Raw genomic sequence first — 22,904 nt, forward strand, 5'->3', positions numbered from 1 at the left:
TTATCCTATGGCCCTTTTTAATAAGTGGGAGTATATGCACTATACATACAGTATGTGCACCACATATGTTTGATTACTTGCATGGATATCTAAATGTGTATGCATCCCATGGTTAATTTACCATGGCAACCCACTGAACTTTCTCTGTTTAGTGTGTTATGATCAGAGGGTGGGTGTGTGAGTGTGTCTGAAGAACAGACGGCAAACTTCCCTTGGGATGCCAACCAAACTAAGAGGACAAACAAGTGACACAAACACAACTGAGATTTAAGGGCACATCAAAGAGAACGAATAGACAATATTTTGCAGAATTCAATTAAATTTCATGTGTTGCATATTTGATACGTTTTTGTAGATTATTATGTATTACATAGTTGTTTACTAAAGGAAGGAAGAAAACATATTGATTGTCATAGATAGCATTATACATTTTCTTGTCTGTGCTGTTTGTAATAACTATCTGGATATACCATGTGCCTTTTAATGTTTGACATACAGTAATTTTGCTGATGGCAATTTTGAGAGTCTACTTAAGATCAAGAGTTCTCATGTCAATGCACAGCCCACACAGTTCACTGCTCAGTATGCTGTTTGTTTCTCAGTGTTTGAATGCATATGTGTGTTTTGTCTGCTGCATGCATTTTTTCACTTTCCACATCCCTTCTGGGAATTGAGAGAACTCATATTATCAGCTTTATGGCTCCCTGAAATCCCCAATCAGCCAAATCCAGAGCCACCTGAATTAATTGATCCCTATATCGGATCCCATGGTGTAATTAAGGGGATAAAGTGATAAGAGGCAGTCAGTCTAAGCCATGTTCCCCCAAGACCATTCATCTCTGCTGCCCATCACCACACACACACTGCATTATTCAAAACGTCTCGGTTACTGTCGTAACCTCCGTTCCCCGATGGAGGGAAAGAGACGTTGTGTCGATGTAGTGACATTAGGGGTCGCTCTTGGGAGCCCCGAAACACCTCTGATCTTTGAGAAAAAGCCAATGAGAATAGGCAAGTGGAATTTGCATCCCACACCCCCAGACATACAAGGAGCTGGCTCACAACCACTAATTCAGGTTTTGTCCTGAGGAGCCGAGACAGGGTCTCGGACATTTCAGTGGGTTGTACAGGGTTGTGGCAAGAGAGACACAGTGTCTCGTTCCCTCCATCAGGGAACGGAGGTTACGATAGTAACCAAGATGTTCCCATTCTGTCACTCACTTAACGGTGTGTCGATATAGTGACACTAGGGGTCCCTATACGAAATACCACAACTGCTGAACTGTGTTATGTGGACTGCCGATGCAGGTGCAAGCAAGCAGCAGCGTGCTTTATAGCAGGTGCACCAGTCTGCACTTAGCCTTCCCCAACACCCCAAGAATGTTTTTATAGTTCCCCACATCCCTGCAGGGTGGGGGGGAGAGACCTATCGAGTATGGGCCGCGCCTGTTCATACTTGACAAAACACGGGACAAAACCAGCTCAACCTGGTGATTGTAAAATATTGCAAAGGTATTGGGTGTTGCCCAGCCTGCTGCTCTGCAGATGTCTGCTAGAGAGGTGCAATTGGCCAGTGCCCACGAGGATGCCAGACTCCTCACAGAGTGTGCTTGTATTCCCAAATGGGCAGGCACAGCCTGGGCCTGGTATGCCAACACGATGGCACCCAGGATCCAGTGGGCAAGCCTCTGTTTGGATACAGCATTCCCTTTCAGCTGTCTGCCGATGCAGACAAAGAGCTTCTCAGAGCATCTTAGCCTCTGCGTGTGATCCAAATAGGTGCGCAAAGCACACACCGGCCAAAACAAAGATAAGGCTAGGTCTGCCTCCTCACGGGGCATCGCTTGCAGGCTCACCACCTGATCCATGAAAGGGGTCATGGAACCTTGGACACATAGCCTGGTTGGGGTCTCAGGATCACATGAGAGTCTTCCGGACTAAACTCCAGGCAGGTGTCGCTTACAGAGATCATCTGCAAGTCCCCAACCCTCTTGATAGAGGTGGGCACCATCAGAGCATCTTAGCCTCTGCGTGTGATCCAAATAGGTGCGCAAAGCACACACCGGTCAAAGCAAAGATAAGGCTAGGTCTGCCTCCTCCCAGGGCATCGCTTGCAGGCTCACCACCTGATCCATGAAAGGGGTCATGGAACCTTGGGCACATAGCCTGGTTGGGGTCTCAGGATCACTTGAGAGTCTTCCGGACTAAACTCCAGGCAGGTGTCGCTTAGGAGACTTCCTCGGGATCCTAGTGCCAGACTGTGAGGTGGGGGGCATCCGCTTCCTACAGGTGGCTCTACGCTGGAGCAAAGGACTGGGTTCTGGCTGCGGCGGAGCTGCCTGGGCTTTTGCCACTGCAGGGGAGCACCCTCAGCAAGCCATATGGAGCAACTTGGGGTTTAGTGTCTTGCCCAAGGACACTTCGGCATGTGGAGTCATGTGGGCCAGGATTCAACCACCAATCCTGCGATTAGTGGCTGACCTGCTCTATCAACTGAGCCACAGCCACCCCAGCCCAGGCGGACATCGCCTGCCCTAGTGCTCGCGCCATGAGCTTCGTCACCCGGAGGGCGAGTTCAGTCACCAAGCGCAGCTCCTGCATCACATCGGGATCAGGACTACCCATGTGCATTTCTTTCAGTGCCTTGGCCTGATGGACTTGTCTGTGTTGTGTGCACTAAAATCATGCTGGTTAAGAAAAAATGAAATGTGCTTTGCTTGTATCAAGAGAAAGATTTGGTGAAGGCGATGGAGTTGCAAGGGTGGCCATGTGTCCATGTGTGTGTTTGAGTGAATTAGTGAGTGTTACCAAGTCCAAACATGTAATCACTTCGAGATTCATCTGTGCACTCATGTCTCTTAAGCTCAGCTGCTGCTTGGAATTAAACTGTGGACTGAATTCATCATGTTTCCCCCACACACAGAGAGACTTGAATTTCATGTCAAATTGCCAGCAAGGTCAGTTTGTTTATATCACTTATGAAGGCTGTGTGATTCAAATCATTTTCCAAACCTTGACTTAGAGCTAAATGCAGCTGATCTTTTTTTATCCCTATTGGCCAAACTGTGAATAAATCGCCACCAGCTAGGAGCTGACACAAGGCCTTGCTAGAAAATTGCAGCCTTTCAAATGCATTGCTGTAAATGGTGAACTGGATGCTTAGATACTGCCACCACTGTAGAGTTACAGTCTCTTCATTTCTGAGAGCTTTTTAGAGAGGTTTACCAGCACATTGTTGTGTGTCACTATAATTGAATTACAATACCCTCAGCTGAGTTGGATATAAAAGTGTGAGTGTACCAATCTTTCTGTGTGTTGTGTACAGCAAATGCCTCAACTGGGGGATGAAGTGGTCCAGATACCAGCTCCAGGGTTACGGCAGACGTCTCCCTCCTCAGCGGTGCATAGGAGACCTCCTCGGGGTCCTAGTGCCAGACCGTGAGGCGGTGGGCGTCTGCTTCCTGTGGGGGGCTCTACACTGGGGCCGAGGAATGGGCTCGGGCTGCGGTAGAGCCGCCAGGGCTTTCGCCACCGCAAGGAGACACCCTCGGCGAACAGACGGGGTTCGGAATTTTGAGCCGTGCCGGGGAAATATGTGTTATATCGTCTTCATCTGCTTATTCACCACCGAGAACTGCTGGGCAAAGTCCTCGAAGGTGTCGCCGAATAGGCCGATGGGTGCGTTGAGAAAGTGAACCTTGTCTGCATCCCTCATATCTCAACAAGATTCAGCCATAGGTGGTGCTCCTGGACCACCAAGGTGGACATCACCTGCCCGAGTGCTCAAACCGTGACCTTCATCAACTGGAGGGCGAGGTCGGTTGCCAAGTGCAGCTCTCCTGCATCACATCGGGATAAGGACTACCCACATGCATCTCTTTCAGTGCCTTGGCATGAAGGACTTGCAGGAGGCCCATGGCATGCAGGCCGGAGCTGGCCTCTCCAGCGGCACTGTAGGTGCACCGCAACTGCCTTAAGTACCTGAGGTATCTCCGTGTACCCATGGGCCGCCACGCCATCAAGGGAAGTGGGAAGCCGGGTTCAGGCAGAAAAAGGTGTCCTCCATGACCTCATCAGTTCATCGTGCACTTCCAGGAAGAAAGGGACCGAGGGCTCAGGGGAGAGTTCCACTCCAGCCCGATGCTCACAGCGGCCAAGACAAGCATGGCAGTCAGCTCTGGATCAGCCTCAGGCTGGGCATGCAGACCCGACGGTGGCAGCCCAGTCGAACCCTCGGTGTCTGACATCGCCAACATGCTCTCCAATGCCGAGATCGAGAACTCATCCTGCTCACGAGTTCCGAAAGAAACGTTAAGCTGGCCGTGAGGCAAACTGGTCTCATCTCGGAACTCGACGGGGAAAACAAGCATGCTGTGGAATGGGAGGTCCTCTGGGATTTACCCGGCAGGGCCATGCCCAGTGGAGTCCCCCAAATCGCCTCCAGCACCAGCCGGGCTGGCCTCGTGCCCGTAGCCTGGCACAGGGGGTGACTGGAGCTGCTTTCCCCTGGAAGAAGGAAAGCATGACAGCAACGTTACCATGGTCATGTCCTCACAATGAGACAGTCCACGAACGCTGCCTCAGTGCGATCACGGTGCAGACACGTGAGGCAGTGCCCTTGGCCATCAGAGGCTGAGAGATATCGACCGCATCCAGGAATCACACAAAGACGGAAAGGCATCTTTAAAAAGATGTGTCTTTAAAAATACGTTCTCGTCAATGTGTTTGCTCTAACAGAGAAAATATACTCTTTTGCAGGAATATACTCTTTTAGCACTGTCAAAGCTCCCAGGGTCATACTCTGCCCTGATAGTGCAGAAGGAGAGAAAGCTGCTTGAATGTGGCATATATCCCACAGCATAAACGTTTTTGTTTAGAAGTGAATGGACCGTCAGTGGAATTCAACTCGCTGCGAGCCAGCTCCTTTTATACCCGTATGTCCGGGGAGTGGCATGCAAATTCCACTCGCCAATTCTCATTGGCATTTTCTCAAAGATCAGAGGTGTTTGGGGATCCCAAGAGCGACCCCTGGTGTTACTACATCGACACGACATCGAGTGAGTGACAGAAGGCGAACAGCTTTACAAGGCCATACATTAGCACGCTTTATAGAGATGCCTTCATATGCAAGAGGAAACATTCTTGACATTTCCACGATGTTATTCTATATGCTTATTTAACTTGATTCAGTATTTATTGTTACTTCTTGTGCTTGGTGGGGACACCAGGGCTCACAGGGACACTTTCTGAATAAAGAAAAACTGCCCCCCCGAAATCCTGCTAGTTAAGGAAAAAATAAATGTGCTTTGCTTTTATCAAGAGAAAGAATTGGTGATGGTGATGAAGTTGCAAGGGTGGCCATGTGTCTATTTGTGTCTGAGTGAATGAGTGAGTGTTACCAAGTCCAAACACGTTCGCATCTCGAGATTCAACTGTGCACTCATGTCTCTTAAGCTCAGCTGCTGCTTGGAATCAAACTGTGGACTGAATTCATCATGTTTCTCCCATACACAGAGAGACAGAAAATGTAAAAGATTTTTGAATTTCATGTCAAATTGCCAGCAAGGTCAGTCTGTTTATATCACTTATGAAGGCTGTGTGATTCAAATAATTTTCCAAACCTAGACATAAAGCTTAATGCAGCTGATCTCATTTTATCCCTATTGGCCAAACTGTGAGTAAATGGCCACCAGCTAGGTGCTGACTCAAGGCCTTGCTAGAAAAGTGCAGCCTTTCAAATGCGTTTCTGCAAATGGTGAGCTGGATGCTTAGATACTGCCACCACTGCAGAGTTACAGCCTCTTCGTGACTGAGAGATGGTTAGAGAGGTTTACCAGCCCATTGTTGTGTGTCACTATAATTGAATGACAATACCCTCGGCTGGGTTGGATATAAAAGTGTGAGTGTACCAATCTTTCTGTGTGTTGTGTACAGCAAATGCCCTAAGCAGAGCCTATGGTAGAGCAGAAATATTATAAGGAGATGAGACATACGTTAGGTGATGCACTGACTAGTCAACTAATCAGTTAATTGTCTAGTTTTGCCACTAGTCTGCATATTGGATCTGTGCAAGTTATTTGTGGATATTAAATCCCATGGATCAATATGTACTGAGAAATCCATTATTGTATATATAATGGATGGTCAAAATGACAATCATTACCTATGATTTTGGAGCAAAACTACAGGTACAAAAATAAACTTAGAAAGGTGGCATCGTAATTGTTTTATATTTACACAAAAATAGGTAGACTTTAGCAGCCTTTGTTGCATTGTATGCCAATGGTGTGAGTAAAAAAAAAAAAAAATCCATGTAAATTTACTCAGAGTAACTTTCGGTTTCAAAAACCAGAGTATCTTTCAGAGTATGTAAGTAACCATAGCAACTTACTCTATGACAGGGGTACTCAATTAAAGTTCTAAGAGGTCTGGTCTCTACATTTCCTTCCCAGCAATGGTCCGGATAATAATACGTAGCTTAAATGGTGTCAGTAGTAGTGCCTCATGTCTGTTGCTTCGAGAGAGACAACGTGCGGAGAGCAGGAATAAGCATGTAGTGCTGGAAATGCTTTAATCCCGCTCTAGAGAGAAATATTTCTCTCTAGCTCTGAACACGCTATTCTCACTCCACGCGCATATACTTACACAATTACTTAGTTCTTAAATATTCTTCCCCACTCCCCATCCTCCAGCACCAAATTCAGATATTTTTCCCATAACCTTTTAAGAGATGTTAAGCTCCTTTCCCACTGAATCAACAAGGAGCAGTAAACTGATGCTTCTTGACCCTTTCCAAAGGCAGTAATCGCAACACAGAGGGTGTCTGCCTCTTTAGGGGTCTATAAACTACTCCCAATGCATAATTTGGGGTTCCACCTTATGCTTGAGGAAACATTCAGGTAAATATCAGACTTCAACAAGTGAGAGACTTTCATCCACACTGACTGTAAATGCGCTATAACAGGATGTTTCTTTATTTCTCCTGGCAGTTTGGAAGAAAGGCATTGCCATGTCGAAAGAGGGGCAAGATTCTCCCATTCAATCTGGAACCAAGGAGGGGCTCTCCCAGGTTGAAGCTACCAATGTGCCAGGTGTCTGAGACTAAATGCATAGTAATAAATAAAATATTATGGAGGCCTAACCCGCCTTTGTCAATGGGCTTATGTAACTTATTGATATGCAGCCAAGGGCGTTTACCGTTCCAAATTAAAGATTTAGCTATTCTATCAAATTCTTCCTGTAAATTTATTCTGTAAAATTAGCATAAAATGCCTATTCAAGGCATACCCAAAGATAATTTAAAGCTGTTCTTGTTGGAGTACATGTATTGTTTTGGTATCTTTTGAAAGGTGACACTGAAGTTTATTCCCCAGCAGAATCACTGTAAGTGCTACTAGCTTTGAGTAACAGAAGTTTGAAAACACTGAAATAGAAGTTTTTTTATTTATTTATTTTCGGCATAAAGATGCCTGCAGATGATGATAACTGATAACTGTTAGCTATTAGCTGGAAAACATAATGGGAACACAGCATGAAGCCTTACCTAGTCCAAGTTCAAATTTTGTAACAATATTACAGAAAAGGAATATTTTACACATGTTTAACTAAGGGTATGTCCAGGAGTTTTCCAGAAGTGCTTTTTGGATACTCCAAAGGACTCTTGTAACCATGGCCTAATACCTAGGATGAAAAGGCTACTTCTTTGGAGCTCTTTAACGTAGAGTCGTTATTTGGGGCTCTAATGGAAGGTGACACTTAGAGCTATCATATATTTACATACAATTATACATTTTGCAGGTTTTTTTGCCAATCATTGTAGCAGTCACGTTTGGGGACAAAGCACAAAGGCACTTCACAGAAGCATCACTTAACTGGTTGTCTTTGCATGGCACTGCCTGCACTTCAGTTGACCAGAGGTACTGAGTCCACTGATATACACTTACCTGTGATGTGCTCTGTGTGGAGCATGAGATACGGGTCTGGCAGCTCCTCCGCAAGCGGTTTCTCTGAATGCCTCTCTCTGGTGCATAGGTACCTCTCCTTTACCTTTTGCAATGTCTCTGTGGAGGAGGAAGGCATTCACAATTGACATGTCCATGAAATGATAATAGAACGTATTCTACCACTTCTGTGTCTTGTGGATGACTTTATTGTACCCTATAAGGGCATTTGAAACTACACCCATGCACCTGTATGGACAGAAAGAAAATATAAAATATATAAAAGAAAAATATACCAAAACATAAATATATCAACCACACATATAATTACATTTAAAAGAGCATAAAACATAGTTGAATATATATAGTACATACTGGTTGTACTCCTTTACCGCTGGTGGAACTGGGATGTCCTTCAATGCCCAGGGCTGATCTGCACCTTAAATCTCTGCAGTTCACACAATGAAACAAAGAGTCACACACACCTCCCCCACATGTCAGCAAAGAGCACACACTGGGAACCAGGCCCTCTGCCCTCTTGCCCTCCTTGGTCTGTCTCCGTGTCCCTCGTGCCCCCGTGGACTGCCTGTCTGCCCCTCGTTGCCCCCCGGACTGTCTGTCTGCCCTTTGTGCCCCCAGTCATTGGTCATTTGTTCTTGCCGTTTTTGTTTTTGTTGATCGTCTGGTATCCGATCCTTGAGGGGGGGGGGAGCTATGTAACAGTTACCCTGTCTTGTCTCACTGTTGCCCTTTGTTTGTAATTTTGTCACTTTTGTTATTCCTTAGTTTTCACTTTTGTCACCCTTGTACCTCCATAGTCTTCCTGTCAGCCCTCGTGTTCACTGTTCATTGTTTTCACCTGCCCTCGTTAAGTTTGCCATTTGCTTCCCTCGTTATCTTGTTTGGTGTTCTGTTTGTTCATTGGCCCCTTAGTTCTATGTTCATATATATATATCCTGGTTTTTGGTTTAGTCCCTGTCTTTCGTTGATTGTTTGTGAACGTGGTTGTATGTAGGTGATGTTCGGTCCCATGCCTGTGTTCCCAGTTCCAGTGTTTTCGTGTTTTGTTTTCATTTTTGCCCATCGTGGTAGTTTTGTTTGTTCATCTCTGTTTGTTTCCATTCGTTTAAATAAAGTTAACTGCACTTGGATCCTCAACCTTTGTCAGCCTCAGTCCTCAATCGTTACAATAAGGCTATTATTATAATATAAATAGAATATTTATAGTTATTATGAAGTTCAGTTCAAACAAATAACGGTCGAACTATTAAACTTCAATCTGTGAAAATATAAATGTTGAATTAGGCATTCACAAGTATGATAAAACTTTATAGTTATATACACATTGATTCAGTGCTTTCCGTCAAGCACACTTTCAGTCCTAAACCGATGAACTCTCTATCGCTATTACGAGTGAAGACAACTTTATAATGCTTGTTCACAGTCATTAATTCTGCTTTCCAGACAACTTGAATCTTCAAATTTTCCCAACTCCTACTAAAAATAATGAAACAAATCAACCCTGTCCTCAGTGAGAAGCGTCATTTGACGTCATTTCCAATATATAACTATTGTTAATGCATGGAGCTGTATTGTGTTATAAGTGTTACCAAATAATTTTTGAGATGTATAATAACAGAGTTGGAAGATTTTATTGCTGATTTGAAATAAGTTATTTCAATATAATCTTGACCAACAGTTTTGGAGATGTTGGACTTTCCCTAAATAGCCTAAGTAAGTGTTGAGAATAAGACCACAGTTACCTGACTTGCCCAAAAAGGACTTTGGTGAGAAGACTGGAAACTCTTAGCTGTACGATGTTAGTTTACATTGTGGTTTAAAGTTTATTGGTGTCTTTTTACCTCAGTATGCATGTATTGTTATAAAATACAATGTACAGTACTAAGAAAATACACTAATATAAAGACTGTTCCTGTTTGGTAACACAGCTAGTGCAGCAGAAAGTCTGTATGTGGGCAGCATTGCAATAGAGTCTCTTAAACTTGCTCACTCTTGTGAAACGACTGCTAATCTATCAGAAGAGAGATGGATGCCCTTTGACCCTAGTCTGTAATAAGCACTGACCTGTTTGTCCTAGAGCAGAAAATGGGTCTACCTGATACCTGTCACTATTTCATCACATTTACAAATTTCCACACACTTACATGCTTAAATTATAGGGTGCCAATGGTGTCTATCACACTATGAAGTGATTAATGGATGTGGGAAAAGGGACAGGTTATGGACATGAGTGCTGAGATCCAGAACTCCACATCCATGGATCACACATGCGGTGCTTAACCACATGAAATAAAACAGGAATAAATTCAGTGTGGTTGCTGTTATAACTGAGAAACCACAAAGCAGATTGAGGGGCTTTTGCATATATGGGTGTTTATTCAACTTCAGGCACTTTCATGTAACAGGGGTTGATTCGATTTAAATGAACAGATTTAAGGTCTTAAAACTAAATCGGAAACTTTTACCATGGCTTCATCATTTGTTTTTGGTACTTTTTAAATGCCTTTTATGCATACAATTTTACAGTCTTAGCCTTGTCCCACATCTAGATTAAATCCATTATATATATATATATATATACAAAATATTTAACAATCTAAACAAAGAGTCATATAAACATAATCCATTGCAAAATTATTGTATGAAAATTATTTCTATATTTTTTAAGCCCAACATTTGTGCCATCATATTCACCACACCAAACAATTTGTCCCCTATTATTATTATTATTATTATTTGTGCACTTGTTAACCAAGTCAACATATGAAGAGCATGCTTGAGATGAAATATGAGACAAGTGATGTTTGAAGAAAACAAAGATAATTCAAGGTAATTATCACTTTAAAGCATAGTATTGTAACAAATGAAGAAGGGAAGTCAAGAAGCACATTTTGATCATATAATTTTTAACACAAGACATTCATAAGATTGGAACCTAAAACCATAAAATGTAATTTGACATATGACATTCAAGGGTTTAGACTTTGTAAAAATGTATGAAGGCCTATGTTCTGTCCGGCAATGTTTGATTTACCAAGTGGGTGATGCAAATTAACATTTTCAGTGACCGCAAAACAACTTGTGCAAAGAAACGGACAGTTATTTCTCTAGCTAAGCTAGCTAACAAACTTAAAAAATAGGTCAACACACCGCAAGCACGTTGTGACAGGGCAGAGGGCTAACCAGTCTAATGAAGCCTCAGAGAGGATTATTACAGGATAAGGGCCAACTGGAAGCTTCAGTGCGAGGGAAAGAGCGATTTACAGACAGCTGTACAACACCTTTGTGTGTTTGTTTTTTTGTTTCAGTTTTATATTAAACTATTATTTATATCATCAAGCCGGTTCTCGCCTCCTCCTTTCCATTAATCACCTTTACACTGGTGTTGAAACCTGGGAAGGAGGAGGGATGCGCCGTAGTAGAGTCCTCACCACTACCATCCACCCCAACGGAGCAGCCGTGACCATCCGCCGAAGGACGGAGGAGCCCGGCCACCTGGAAGCAGAGGTATAGCCACCGACCGCGAGGGGAGGTATATATATTTTATATATATAGATTATTTGTATTTATATTATTTGTATATTATATGTTTCCTTCACCTGTATGTGTCTTTTTGATTGTATTCATACACTGTTTGATCTTATTGAACATTTATATAGAAAAAACTCAGTTTTACCACCATTTGTGGATTTTACCACAACCTCCACAGTATTAGCACGTTTTAGCACAATGTGTGGACATTTTAGACGGTCCCTTACCCACCACAGGCAGATTTTCCAACTTATATCAATGTTAAATTGGCAATCTTGAATGATATCACTGTGACGCCATCTGACCAGCTTACATACGGGACAAATCGCATATTAATTCAATACAGGGCACATCATTTTATCTTTAAATACTGGACAATCTCGTATTTTATTGGACGGGTGGCAACCCTAAAGGGAGACTCGACTCAGAGCTGTGTAACACAGTTCAGGATGGGCAAGGAGGAGCCGAGAACCGGCTTGTCAACATAAATAATATTTAATGAAAACTCAAACCAGAAGACAACATAAACACACACATGACGGACATGCTCGTAATTCTCTCTCTCTCGAACCATCATCACCGGCCGCCTTTATCCCTTGCATGCCTCATCAGGTCGATTGGGGACCGGGCGCGCGATATTCTGACCCGGCCCGGCCCCACTCCGCTCCACACTCCTCCCGGCATTATCTCAGGCCGGAGTGCCACTGGCATGACGTACACCCCCCCATCCCTGGGGCGGGGTGTATCTTGCGTCCCGCGTGGTCATCCCCGCCTTCCTCGCCCTGGGAGGAGACAGGAGGGGAAGAAAACAACAACAAAAAAAATAGGCGAGGGAAAAGGCCAACACGGTGCAAAAGAGAGAGAGAGAGGAGAGAGAGAAAAAGCTCACTCACCGGTTCTCTGATGTACCGTCGCGTGGTCCTCGAACACTCCTCCACACTCAGGCGGATGACAGCCGCTCCAACCCCGGGCGAACCAGAGTGAAACCTTCGACCCCCAGCGGGCAGAACGCGCCTCCGCTTTTCTGGCAGCAAATGGGGACACTCCTCCCCCCTGGCAGCGGCTCTACTGCTCCGGGCGGTCGGAGAGTTTCTTCCCTCCTCCCCTCGCGGACGGCGGTCTCCCTCGACCCCTCCGCGTCTCTGGGGACAGCAGGGCACTCCTCCGCCCCCGGCAGCGGCTCCCTCGCTCCAGGCAGTCGGGGTATCCAGTCCCCACTTGCCCCGCGGACGACGGCCGTTCCCCGCATCCGGGCGGTCGGGCTACTCCGTCACCCGGCAGATGGCAGCGGCGCTCCCCAGGGTGGACGGCAGTGTCAAGGACTCTGCGCGGGCATCCCTCCTCCTTCCTGGGCTTCGGCACCAATGTAACACAGTTAAGGATGGGCAAGGAGAGGCGAGAACAGGCTTGTCAACATAAATAATATTTAATGAAAACTCAAACCAAAAGACAACATAAACACACACATGACAGACATGCCCGTAATTCTCTCTCTCTCGAACCATCATCACCGGTCACTTTATCCCTCGCGCGATATATTTTTAACATATAAATGTTTTATTTTTTACAAGTCATGGATCAGGAAAGTTCTCATTTTAGCATATAAGAAAGGATAATAACACATATTAACTCATACTCACACAAAACTGAGGAGGATGTGGTTATATTTGAATGACGTGCTGAGCATGAATGCATATAAAGAGTATTCCAAATCGGTGTCTTATGAGGCACTAAATCATTATAGATGATGCCTATATAGGCAGCTCACTAGGTTTTGAAACAGACCCTTTAAAGGAACATTCCGGGTTTTTCTTTAATTTTTAAAGATTTTAGACTTAATATTAGTTTACCATCAGTTTACAAAACTCTAGTTCTTCAAGTGATGAAATTTTGTATTGCTGCTGGCAAAATACACATCACCATCCTTTTGGAGTTTGGCTTTATTGTTGAAAATTATATTAGGATTATATGTATTTATAATGTGGTGGGCAGTCTTTATGTGTGCTGTACAATACATACAGTATATCAGGTGCGCCAGCTTTTGGATTTTGACCACTACTTTAAATAAAACATCACATGCTATAACCATTCATAAATGGTAATAAAATTAATAAGATTTCAAATAAATCAAAAGTTATTGTAAGACTATTTTTCCCTCATCATGGCACTTCACTTTCACAGCACTTTATTCGTTCACTTTATACTGAATTGGAAAAAAATTAGGTGGCACACACATAAAATCAATTTTACAAGTGCTAACAGCCTTTGATTGAATTCCCATGTTATATAAAGAAGAATATCAGAAAATAATAAATCAGGTAAATATAACTCTGCATTGACTGGGCATGGGCTGTGCCCATATGTTTTGGCATTGCCTCAGTGGTTTATATAATTCTCAATCAGTGGCTGACAAAGACAGGGTTAAATATGATAGGGAAATTCATTTTAAAACATCATTGTGCAGAACAGCGTGAGAGCTGATCAATGATGTTATTAATTACCCTTGCCAAGTATTGACTCGCTCTTGCTCCATCTTGATCTCCATTTCTTTCCATTTCTTCCTTTTACTACACCCTAAAACGTGATCTTGATGAAGATATATCAGATGCTTTTGACATTTAATGGTGGACGATCGTTGATACACTAAACCAAACTCTCTACCATTTCATCTTATGTTCATGCGCTCGTTGAGAACAGACTGTCCTTCCCAGCACAGAGACAAAGTTTTCTGAATACAGCTAAGATACAATGCTTTGCACTAAAGTGCATTCCAGTGTTTGAAAAGCCCTGTTGGTGTTAATCTTCAAAGTTTTTACATAATTGTTCAGAGTTTCTTCGCCCAGGAAGTCTCTATTTGGAGCATTACATGACTCATGGTAAGCACGGTCAAAAAGGTTAGGGACAAGTTTATATTATTGAGTGCAAAAGTAGTTTGAGGGTTTTTTTGGTTATCTGTAATAGCCGTGCTCTTGTACCTCAAGGGTCATGTTGGATTTCTGCAGCAGCTGAGGGCTACTGATCCAGGGTCAGTTCTCTGTGAGTGTTCCATCCATCACTATGTCTAAGAGACTTTATGGCTGTACAGGGAAAAGCAGTGTACTTGGGGGAGTTTTGGCACCCTGCTGCAAAAGTAGATGTCAGCCAACTCTATTGGGCAAAGGGTAAATAATACACTTCTAAAACAAATCATCCTTGTGTTACGAAGAAGCATATACTGTATACAAATGAATTCCTTTGTTTTTCACAACTTATCAAGAACAGATTCCTTTAATAAGCATATTAGCATATAATAAGCATTTACAAAACATAGAATAATAAAAGTATTTTGAAATTCTCTTATTTGGAACTGAATGCATAATTTCCTTCAGTCCATGTATCGTTCATGGCATTCTACCTATGTGAACACTGTTTAATTCACATAATGAACAATTCATTTGGAATGGTTCACATAAACATTGCATAAACATAATTATACTCACATTAGTTTTGATTTAGTTAAATCTTGACCTTTATTAGACTATTTTAGCAGATCATTTAAATTGTAGTGAAAGTACGATATTTATTTATAATGTATTATATATATATATATATATATATAAATAAAGAGAGAGAGAGAGAGAGACAGACAGGACTGTGCAAAAGTTTTAGGCACTTGGAAAAATGTTGCATAGTGAGGATGTCTTCAAAAATAATGCCATATATAGTTTTCATTTATCAATTAACGTCATACAAAGTCCAGTAAACATAAAAAAGCTAAATCAATATTTGCTGTGACCACTTTTGTCTTCAAAACAGCACCAATTCTCATAGGTACACCTGGACACTTTTCTTTGTTATTGGCAGATATGATGTTCAAAGCTTCTTGGATAATTTGCCTCAGTTGCCACAGTCTCGATTGATTCTGTCTCTTCTTGTATTCCCAGAAAGACATGATGTTCAGTGGGGGCTCTGTGGGGAACATACCATCTGTTACTGGGCTCCCTGTTCTTCTATTCTACTCTATTCTATTCTATTTGCTAAATAAATATTTGGGAGTCTAAAATGTATTTTTCTTATCATCATTATGACTTTGAGTACTGTTCTGTATCAGAGTTTAGGCAGTACTTTAATGTACTGAGTTAGATTCTGTTTAAGAATTTTACATTAAAACTAAACTGTACTTTGATTATGTCTGCTTGATGATTGCCACTCAACAAGACGTTCTTTTAAGAGAACTCTGTAGTTTTAACAGCGTTGGGAAAATGGAACACGCTGTTTGCTTTCTAATCATCTACACACTCTGCGGATGCTGTCAATACAAAGTAAAGACAGCTGTATGAGACAACCTGTGAAAAAAATATATCAGCAATTTCTTAAAAACGTATACGCATAAATGTTTCATATAAGTTAGACTGAGTCTGACCAAGCTAAAAGCTTACGTTTAAAGCAAAATGTTACAAATGTTAAATATGATCTGTTCATTAATATGCAATGACTGTTTGGTGTTTGATAACCAGCAGGAGTACACAGACAAACAAATTGATGTTGTTTCGTTTTCTTTCTTTTTTTTTATGAATTAATTTAACATTTGTATTTACTTTTTGTTTGTTTGCATAAATGCATGCATTATTGAGTGACTAATTAAAAAAATAAAATAAACTTATTTTTTACAAGCATACAAACTATTTATGAATTGAATTTGTGTTGAATTAGTTTGTTTTTAGTGTCTAAATTGACAAATGTAATGTTGTATTTATTTGTTTATGTTATTTATTTACTGTAGAACATCACAAAAAAAAAAAAGAGTTCCAGCAACTGTTGTATCATGGTATATTTTAATTTCTGCAGAGACAAAAATGACAAGCAATTTATTTACAGAAATACCTGTACAAAAGCAAAAAATATGTAAAATAGATCATAAATAGAGGTGGGTTGCGCTCAGTACATTTGCCATGTTCAGTTAAGCTGCGTGCATAGTGACTCCTAATAAAACAATGATTAAAATCAATCCTCAGTTCTACATCAACATCCAAGTCAAAGGACAAATAGAGTATGATTAAAAGTACAATTTCTTTTTTTCTTTTTTTCATTATCAGTGAAGTGCCCTATGACCTAAGTGCTACAACTTAAGTCTTATTTCTTCTAAATTGAAAGCTTTAGGAACACACATCTCAGAGTGCAAACGACTATGCTTGATTTTAGCACGTTGACAACTAAGTCAGCTCTCTCTTTTGATAAGGAATTAAGGTTTAGATCTATTATTTCAGTTTCTAGGCAGTTTTTAGACAGAACAACTGCCATATACTCTTTTTAGATTATATATATATATATATATATATATATATATATATATATATACTGCCTACTCTGAGATGTATGTCCCATTGACAAACCTTTGGAACTTTCATTTTCTTCTACATCCTTATATTAGAACATTTCCCAAAGCACATTTGCTTCATCCCTAATGGACATACATTGTGTTTTCTGTTTTCTGTGCCACCACTGCAGCATGATAATCTTAACCGAACTGTTGCCGTCATGACTCAAGTTATCCTCACTGTATAAGTCAAGATCGAACATGTGACCATGCTAACTTTAAAATGGATGGATATACCAGGGTATCACCTATGACATGTACAGTTAGTACTCATCAATATACATGACAAAGATTGACTGAGCTTACTTAAAAAGCCACAAGATAAAAGCTTTGAAAGTCTATCATAGTAAAATTGCCAGGACTGTAGTTTCAGCATAATGTACTCTTTCTCTATCTCAGTATAATTGGTTTCATACTGGTTAAAACCAACGAGTCATACCAATAAAGGTATAAAAAGGCACAGTTGCATATTTTGCATTCACTCTATAGTTTTTTTTTTTGTTTGTTTTTTTTGTTTTTTTCAGAAGCACTACATATACAAAGTGGCACTGGGAAAGAAATAAAAAGATATGACTGCATTTTGAAGAGGGCAGTATTATGGGTGTATATTTAAAAACAAACAAACAAATAGAACACAGTGTTGAAATGTTTTGGAATCGAGTTTGATCAGAAATGTCTATATAATTGAAATGTCTGACTGTGGGTATTTGTGAAAACAATATGAAACAAAACTAACGGATAAAGTACATTTGCTATTAAAAAAATATTAAATAAATCAGATAAATAAAAAAAACATGATGTGATGGTAAATAAATCAGTGGAACACTAATGGTTATGTTTCATTTTCGTCCTCGTCAAAACAATATACATAGTCATACTACAATGTCTATTGTCTGTTTACAACAAACGCAAGCAATGGACTTCCATGTTCACAGGGTATGATATTTGTACACTTTTTTTTTTCTCTTTTTTTTCTTCATAATAAGTGTAGATTCCCTTTAAACGTGCAATAGAAAGTACATATCTATTTATACAGTTTGTAAGCATTAGAGCACTTCTTTTAAACAAGAGTAGTACATACAGACTACAGATTTGGAAGCTGCAAAAAAAAGGCAGTCAACTGAAGGAATCATTAACATAAAAAAACTACATCTGAATAGTTTACCACAGGTTTTAAAAGCATTATGCCTCTTTAAGTACACTCCTTCTCTTCGACATTTTATTCAAACATTGTAAGGAATAGGCCCATGATGCATGTTTATGCATGCATGTGGTTTATTAAGAAAACACACACACACACACACACACACACACACACACAAACAAAGAAACACACAAACATCTCATAACCCAATCCCCCACATTGCACAGAAACATATCTGAAGTTAATTAAAACAACATATACACTGATCATTCACAACATTAAAACCACCTGCCTAATATTGTGTTGGTCCCCCTTGTGCTATCAAAACAGTGCACACCCACATCTCAGTATAGCATTCTGAGATTATATTCTTCTCAACACAATTGTACAGAGTTACAGGAGACTTTTTCAGCACGAACCAGTCTGGCCATTCTTTTCGTTTGACCGCTCTCATCAACAAGGCATTTCCATCCACAGAACTGCCGCTCACTGGATGTTTTTGTTTTTTCAATCATCCATGCTATTATCTAATCAGGCAATAATGTGGCAGCAGTGCATAAAATAATGCAGATATGGGTCAGGAGCTACAGTTCACATGGGGAATCTCAATGATATAGAGCATGGCATGATTGTTGGTGCCAGACAAGCTGGTTTGAGTATTTCTGTAACTGCTGATCCCCTGGGATTTTCACACACAACAGTCTCTAGAATTTACACAGAATGGTGCCAAAAAAAACATCCAGTAACAAAAAAAAAAAAAAAAAACATCCAGTAACAAAAATAACATCCAGTAAGTGGCAGTTATGTGGACAGAAATGCTTTGTTGATGAGAGAGGTCAACAGAGAATGGCCAGACTGGTTCAAACTGACAAAGTCTACGGTAATTTAGATAACTGCCCTGTAAGAATATAATCTCATAATGCTATTCTGAGATGTGAGTTGGCCCTGTTTTGGCAGCACGAGGGGGACCTACACATTTTAAGTGTGGTTTAGGTGGTTTAAGTGTTGTGGCTGATCGGTGTAACCTAAAAAGGAGCTTAGTATATTCCTTTTTCTGTTATTTGAGACATCACGTCAAGTTGTTCCCAATACTTTGGTTATACAGTGGCAACATGCATTGCATTGTAATCGCTCCTGTCATGCCTGTAGTCACTGAACTTTTTTGTGATTGTACAAGTTCTTGGTTCACTCTGACTGCTACAGTTGACACAAGGGACACGAGTTATCATCCTTGATTACTCATTTGAAGTGTATGAGATTATGTTGAATGAGTTTATTGCTCTATTTAACATTCATACTCCGAGAATGTTACACAGGGCCAGCCCAAGCACTTCAGCAGCAGGGCAATATTATTAGACTAATTTACCCCAGCAGCAAATCCAAATTGTGTTCCTGTGGCTTTATGGGATAATTATAATGTGTATATACAATGTGTGGATCTATTGTGAGTGTATGTGTGTGTTTGCAAATGTGTACCAGGGTTCTCTGAGACAGCCAAATACAATATCAGAGTAGTTTCACACATCTATAGAGGGATGTCTTTTTCAGAGGTGAACGGAACAACCACAATTACACATATCCATAGCATTCAGGCAAATATCGGATCTCGGGGATGTAAAGGACCCCTCTCTGTCTCCAGAGGTATAGTGCGAGAGGACGAATGAGAGCATGATGGAAACTGATCGCTTATGATGTCTATGCATGTGTCCAAAGTACAGTGTATATATGTACAATACTTCACCCACATGAAAAAAGCATGCATTTTTGAATATGTGTATGCTTGTGTTACTTTGTTTGTACGTGAAGTTACTAGGCACACAGGTGAACTTGCTTCTTGCGCTGTAAGTTTGTAGTTTACAGCACTTATGCTGTTCACTTGCGCCATTTGGACTTTAAATATCTACAAACCCTTGTAAAAAGGCTGAAGTCAATGACTGTGTCCTTGTATGATGCAACGGCCCGATGCCTGACCACAAACTCTCCAACATCATCTATTTATGCCATCACTGATCATCATAAGATGATTTCATCCATCATTGGCCTGTATTTTTTTTCTTCTTCTTGGTTAATGTGATTGGTTGTCCAGAGTGGATAGTTCAGTCCTTCAGACTGATTGCATATGGACATAATAGATCCACATAAAAACACTCCCACCAAAAAATTTAAAAATTGATTAAAAGACAGAGTCTTGTCGGGTTCAGTCTCAATGTAATAGTTATAAAAACATATAGTCCAGGTCCATTACAAGGGGCACACTCTCTTATGAAGCACACACTCTTAAGGGGCTAGATGATGCATGCATGTTTATAAAGAGGTCTACGGAAACCAGGCAACACTTTTGGGAAGTCTACAGGGTGTGATATGCTAGCAGCAAAGGATCACTGATCCACCAGCATTCCCCTCTCTCCTCCTCCGCCACGTCCCCCTCCTCCATCTCATCCTTTTCAAACACATTTACAACATGTAATTCCACCGAATTTACTTAAAGAGCTATTTAACTTTTAAGGTAGCGCTGCACAAATTTTTTAGTGCGAGCACTTAAGAGGAAAATCCATGTTGCTTTTGTATAAGGGTTTGATTTGCTAACAGCATCTCTGACCATGCTGAGTCACTGTTGTTGTCCCTTGTTATTCGCTGTGTGTTGTTTACAGGTAAACCTCTCGCCTGGTGAGAGTTCCACATTGTGTCGGCTTATATTCGCCCGTGGGTGCGAGCGGGATCTCCTCGGTGGGGCGAGACATTTCCTCACTGGCGGAAAATCCAGCTGAACTAAACGTGTCATAGGATGAGGAGGAGGAGGCAATCTTCTTGTTAAGGAGATTACGGTTACGGTCGCCCAGCAGGTGCGAGGGGTCGCAATTGGCAACGGCGAGCGTCTCCTGGCTACCTGGCTGTTCGGTGACGCTGCCCCCAGGGGAGGTCATGAAGGTGGAGAGTTTGGGAGGGGTGGCCTTGGGTCTGCGTTCAGGCGAGTTGCGCACAGGCATCCAGCAGGCATCCGAGTGGCCGTATTCGTCACACTCCCGCGTGCATTTACCCGTCATAGCTACGTCAGGCAGGGGCCGAGAATCTGGATAAACAAAGGGAAAGAAGAGAGAAGAGGTAGAATATTAAAAAAAATTGCTCAGCTTTAAACAATTGGAGAACGAAAACATCTAAATAATAATAAAAGAAATCTTACACAAAATATTTATTGTGGTATGTGTCTCATGAAATTGGCTTTAAAATTGCGGGTATCAGTCGATGCCCTATAAATATTCATAACGGGCTTGTGTTGCATGCATACAGCAAAACAAGTATTGGGTTTTTGCTTGCTATTTTTTTAATCGCACTAACTTCATGGCTAACACATACCACATCACACAAAAATGGATACATACAGTACACAAACAACAACACTCAAAGCTAAAACATAAAAAAAGAAATAATGTGAGCTCTTAAAAGAACACCATGCTTTGAAAACGTGGGGCAATTCTACTATGACTTCTGACTCCTAAACTAATTGCCTGAATCCATCTCTAATGGCTGTGTGTGTTTAGATGTTGTATTTTTATGCAAGCATTGTGTTCAAGTGTGCATAGGGTTGTGTGTTTTTATGTTTCAACTAAAAGTTGACTTTGCAAAAGCTGTGATGCCTACCATTAAAGTTTTAGGAAAGTTGTAAAGAAAAAAAAAAGGTGTTTTCACCTTTCTTGGCCTGCAAAACATCTACAGTGTACTTAAATACCTACATATTCCAGGAATTGCTGTGAAGTAGCATTATTTTTGGTAAGCACTCCTTACATCATAAAACGCATGTACAGTAACTATAACTGAGTCATTGCTTATTTTCCCAAGCTGGGAATTTAGATCATTTTATATTCAAAGCTGCAAAACCACAAGCATTCGCCAATCTTTTATTTTCAGAATTTCATCTAAAACATAATTTCATTCTGTTTACACTTTTAAACACTTGAAGAGCAAACATATATCCATATCAGAAATGCTAAATGTCTATGCACAAACCGTGTGAAGTATAAAGGAGTTCACTAAGCTGAAGTGCACACAAACATTAATGTTCACTCACTAAATGCTAAAAATCCTAATCCTTGATGCCAAAGCACAAAAGCTGCAGTGTTAGAAATGGTCGGTTAATGACCAAATGTGAGGTATGGCACAAGCAAGAGAAGGTGAGTGCAGATCTAAAGGAAAGCATGCTTCCTTTGGTCGAAGAGCAAAATTTATTTTAACCATGGCTTACTTTTAATGTTCTTTTTCTCCTGCAAAGAAAGAATAGGGTAGAATCACTGTTGGTTTCTTCACAGTGAAATGATATTTTATAAATATATAAAAGTGTATCAGACAAATAAGCACAATGTGTTGCAGTTATATGAGAATCAATTGATTAAAACCACATGGCATGTTTGCAAAAAAAAAAAAAAACGTGTTCTGTGGTGCACTATACAACCAAGATATTCATTGACAGATCAATACAGACTGTCTGAGAGAGTGGAAAATGGTACTTCACAATAAAGTTATATTCATTAATATTAGTTAACATAAACTTACAGTACAATGAGGACTACTTTTACAAACTTTATTAATCTTAATTTATAAAAAAAAATATTTGTGTTAATTGTTCATGTTAGTTTATAATGCTTTAACTAATGTCACCATATACAACTTTAATGTAAGCATATATTAGTGTTAGAAATTAACAATAAAGGAATAGTTCACCCACAAATGAAAATTCTCTTCATTTACTCACCCTCATGCCATTCAAGATGTGTATGACTTTCTTTCTTCTTCTGAACACAAATAACAAGAAGTGATATGATGGATGAGGGTGTTTATTTTTGCTTCAGAAGACATTAATTAAACCACTGGAGTCTTATGGATTACTTTTATGCTACCTCTATGTGCTTTTGGTGAA

At 40.8% G+C, this 22,904-nt stretch overlaps 1 protein-coding gene across 2 annotated transcripts in view; it reads right to left on the bottom strand.

Moving 5' to 3' along the window:
* Positions 1-18,117: 18,117 nt before the first annotated feature.
* Positions 18,118-22,904, bottom strand: part of LOC127657659 (protocadherin-7-like) — a 154,043-nt gene continuing 149,256 nt past the window's right edge. For both annotated transcript variants that reach the window (XM_052146522.1, XM_052146516.1), the window contains exon 3: positions 18,118-21,062. In XM_052146522.1, coding sequence (XP_052002482.1) covers positions 20,638-21,062 — 425 coding nt within the window. In that variant the 3' untranslated portion in view covers positions 18,118-20,637. The remainder of the gene's footprint in view (positions 21,063-22,904) is intronic.

This window comes from Xyrauchen texanus, chromosome 2 (genome assembly GCF_025860055.1).
Source record: "Xyrauchen texanus isolate HMW12.3.18 chromosome 2, RBS_HiC_50CHRs, whole genome shotgun sequence".
In the NCBI taxonomy this organism is placed as follows: domain Eukaryota; kingdom Metazoa; phylum Chordata; class Actinopteri; order Cypriniformes; family Catostomidae; genus Xyrauchen; species Xyrauchen texanus.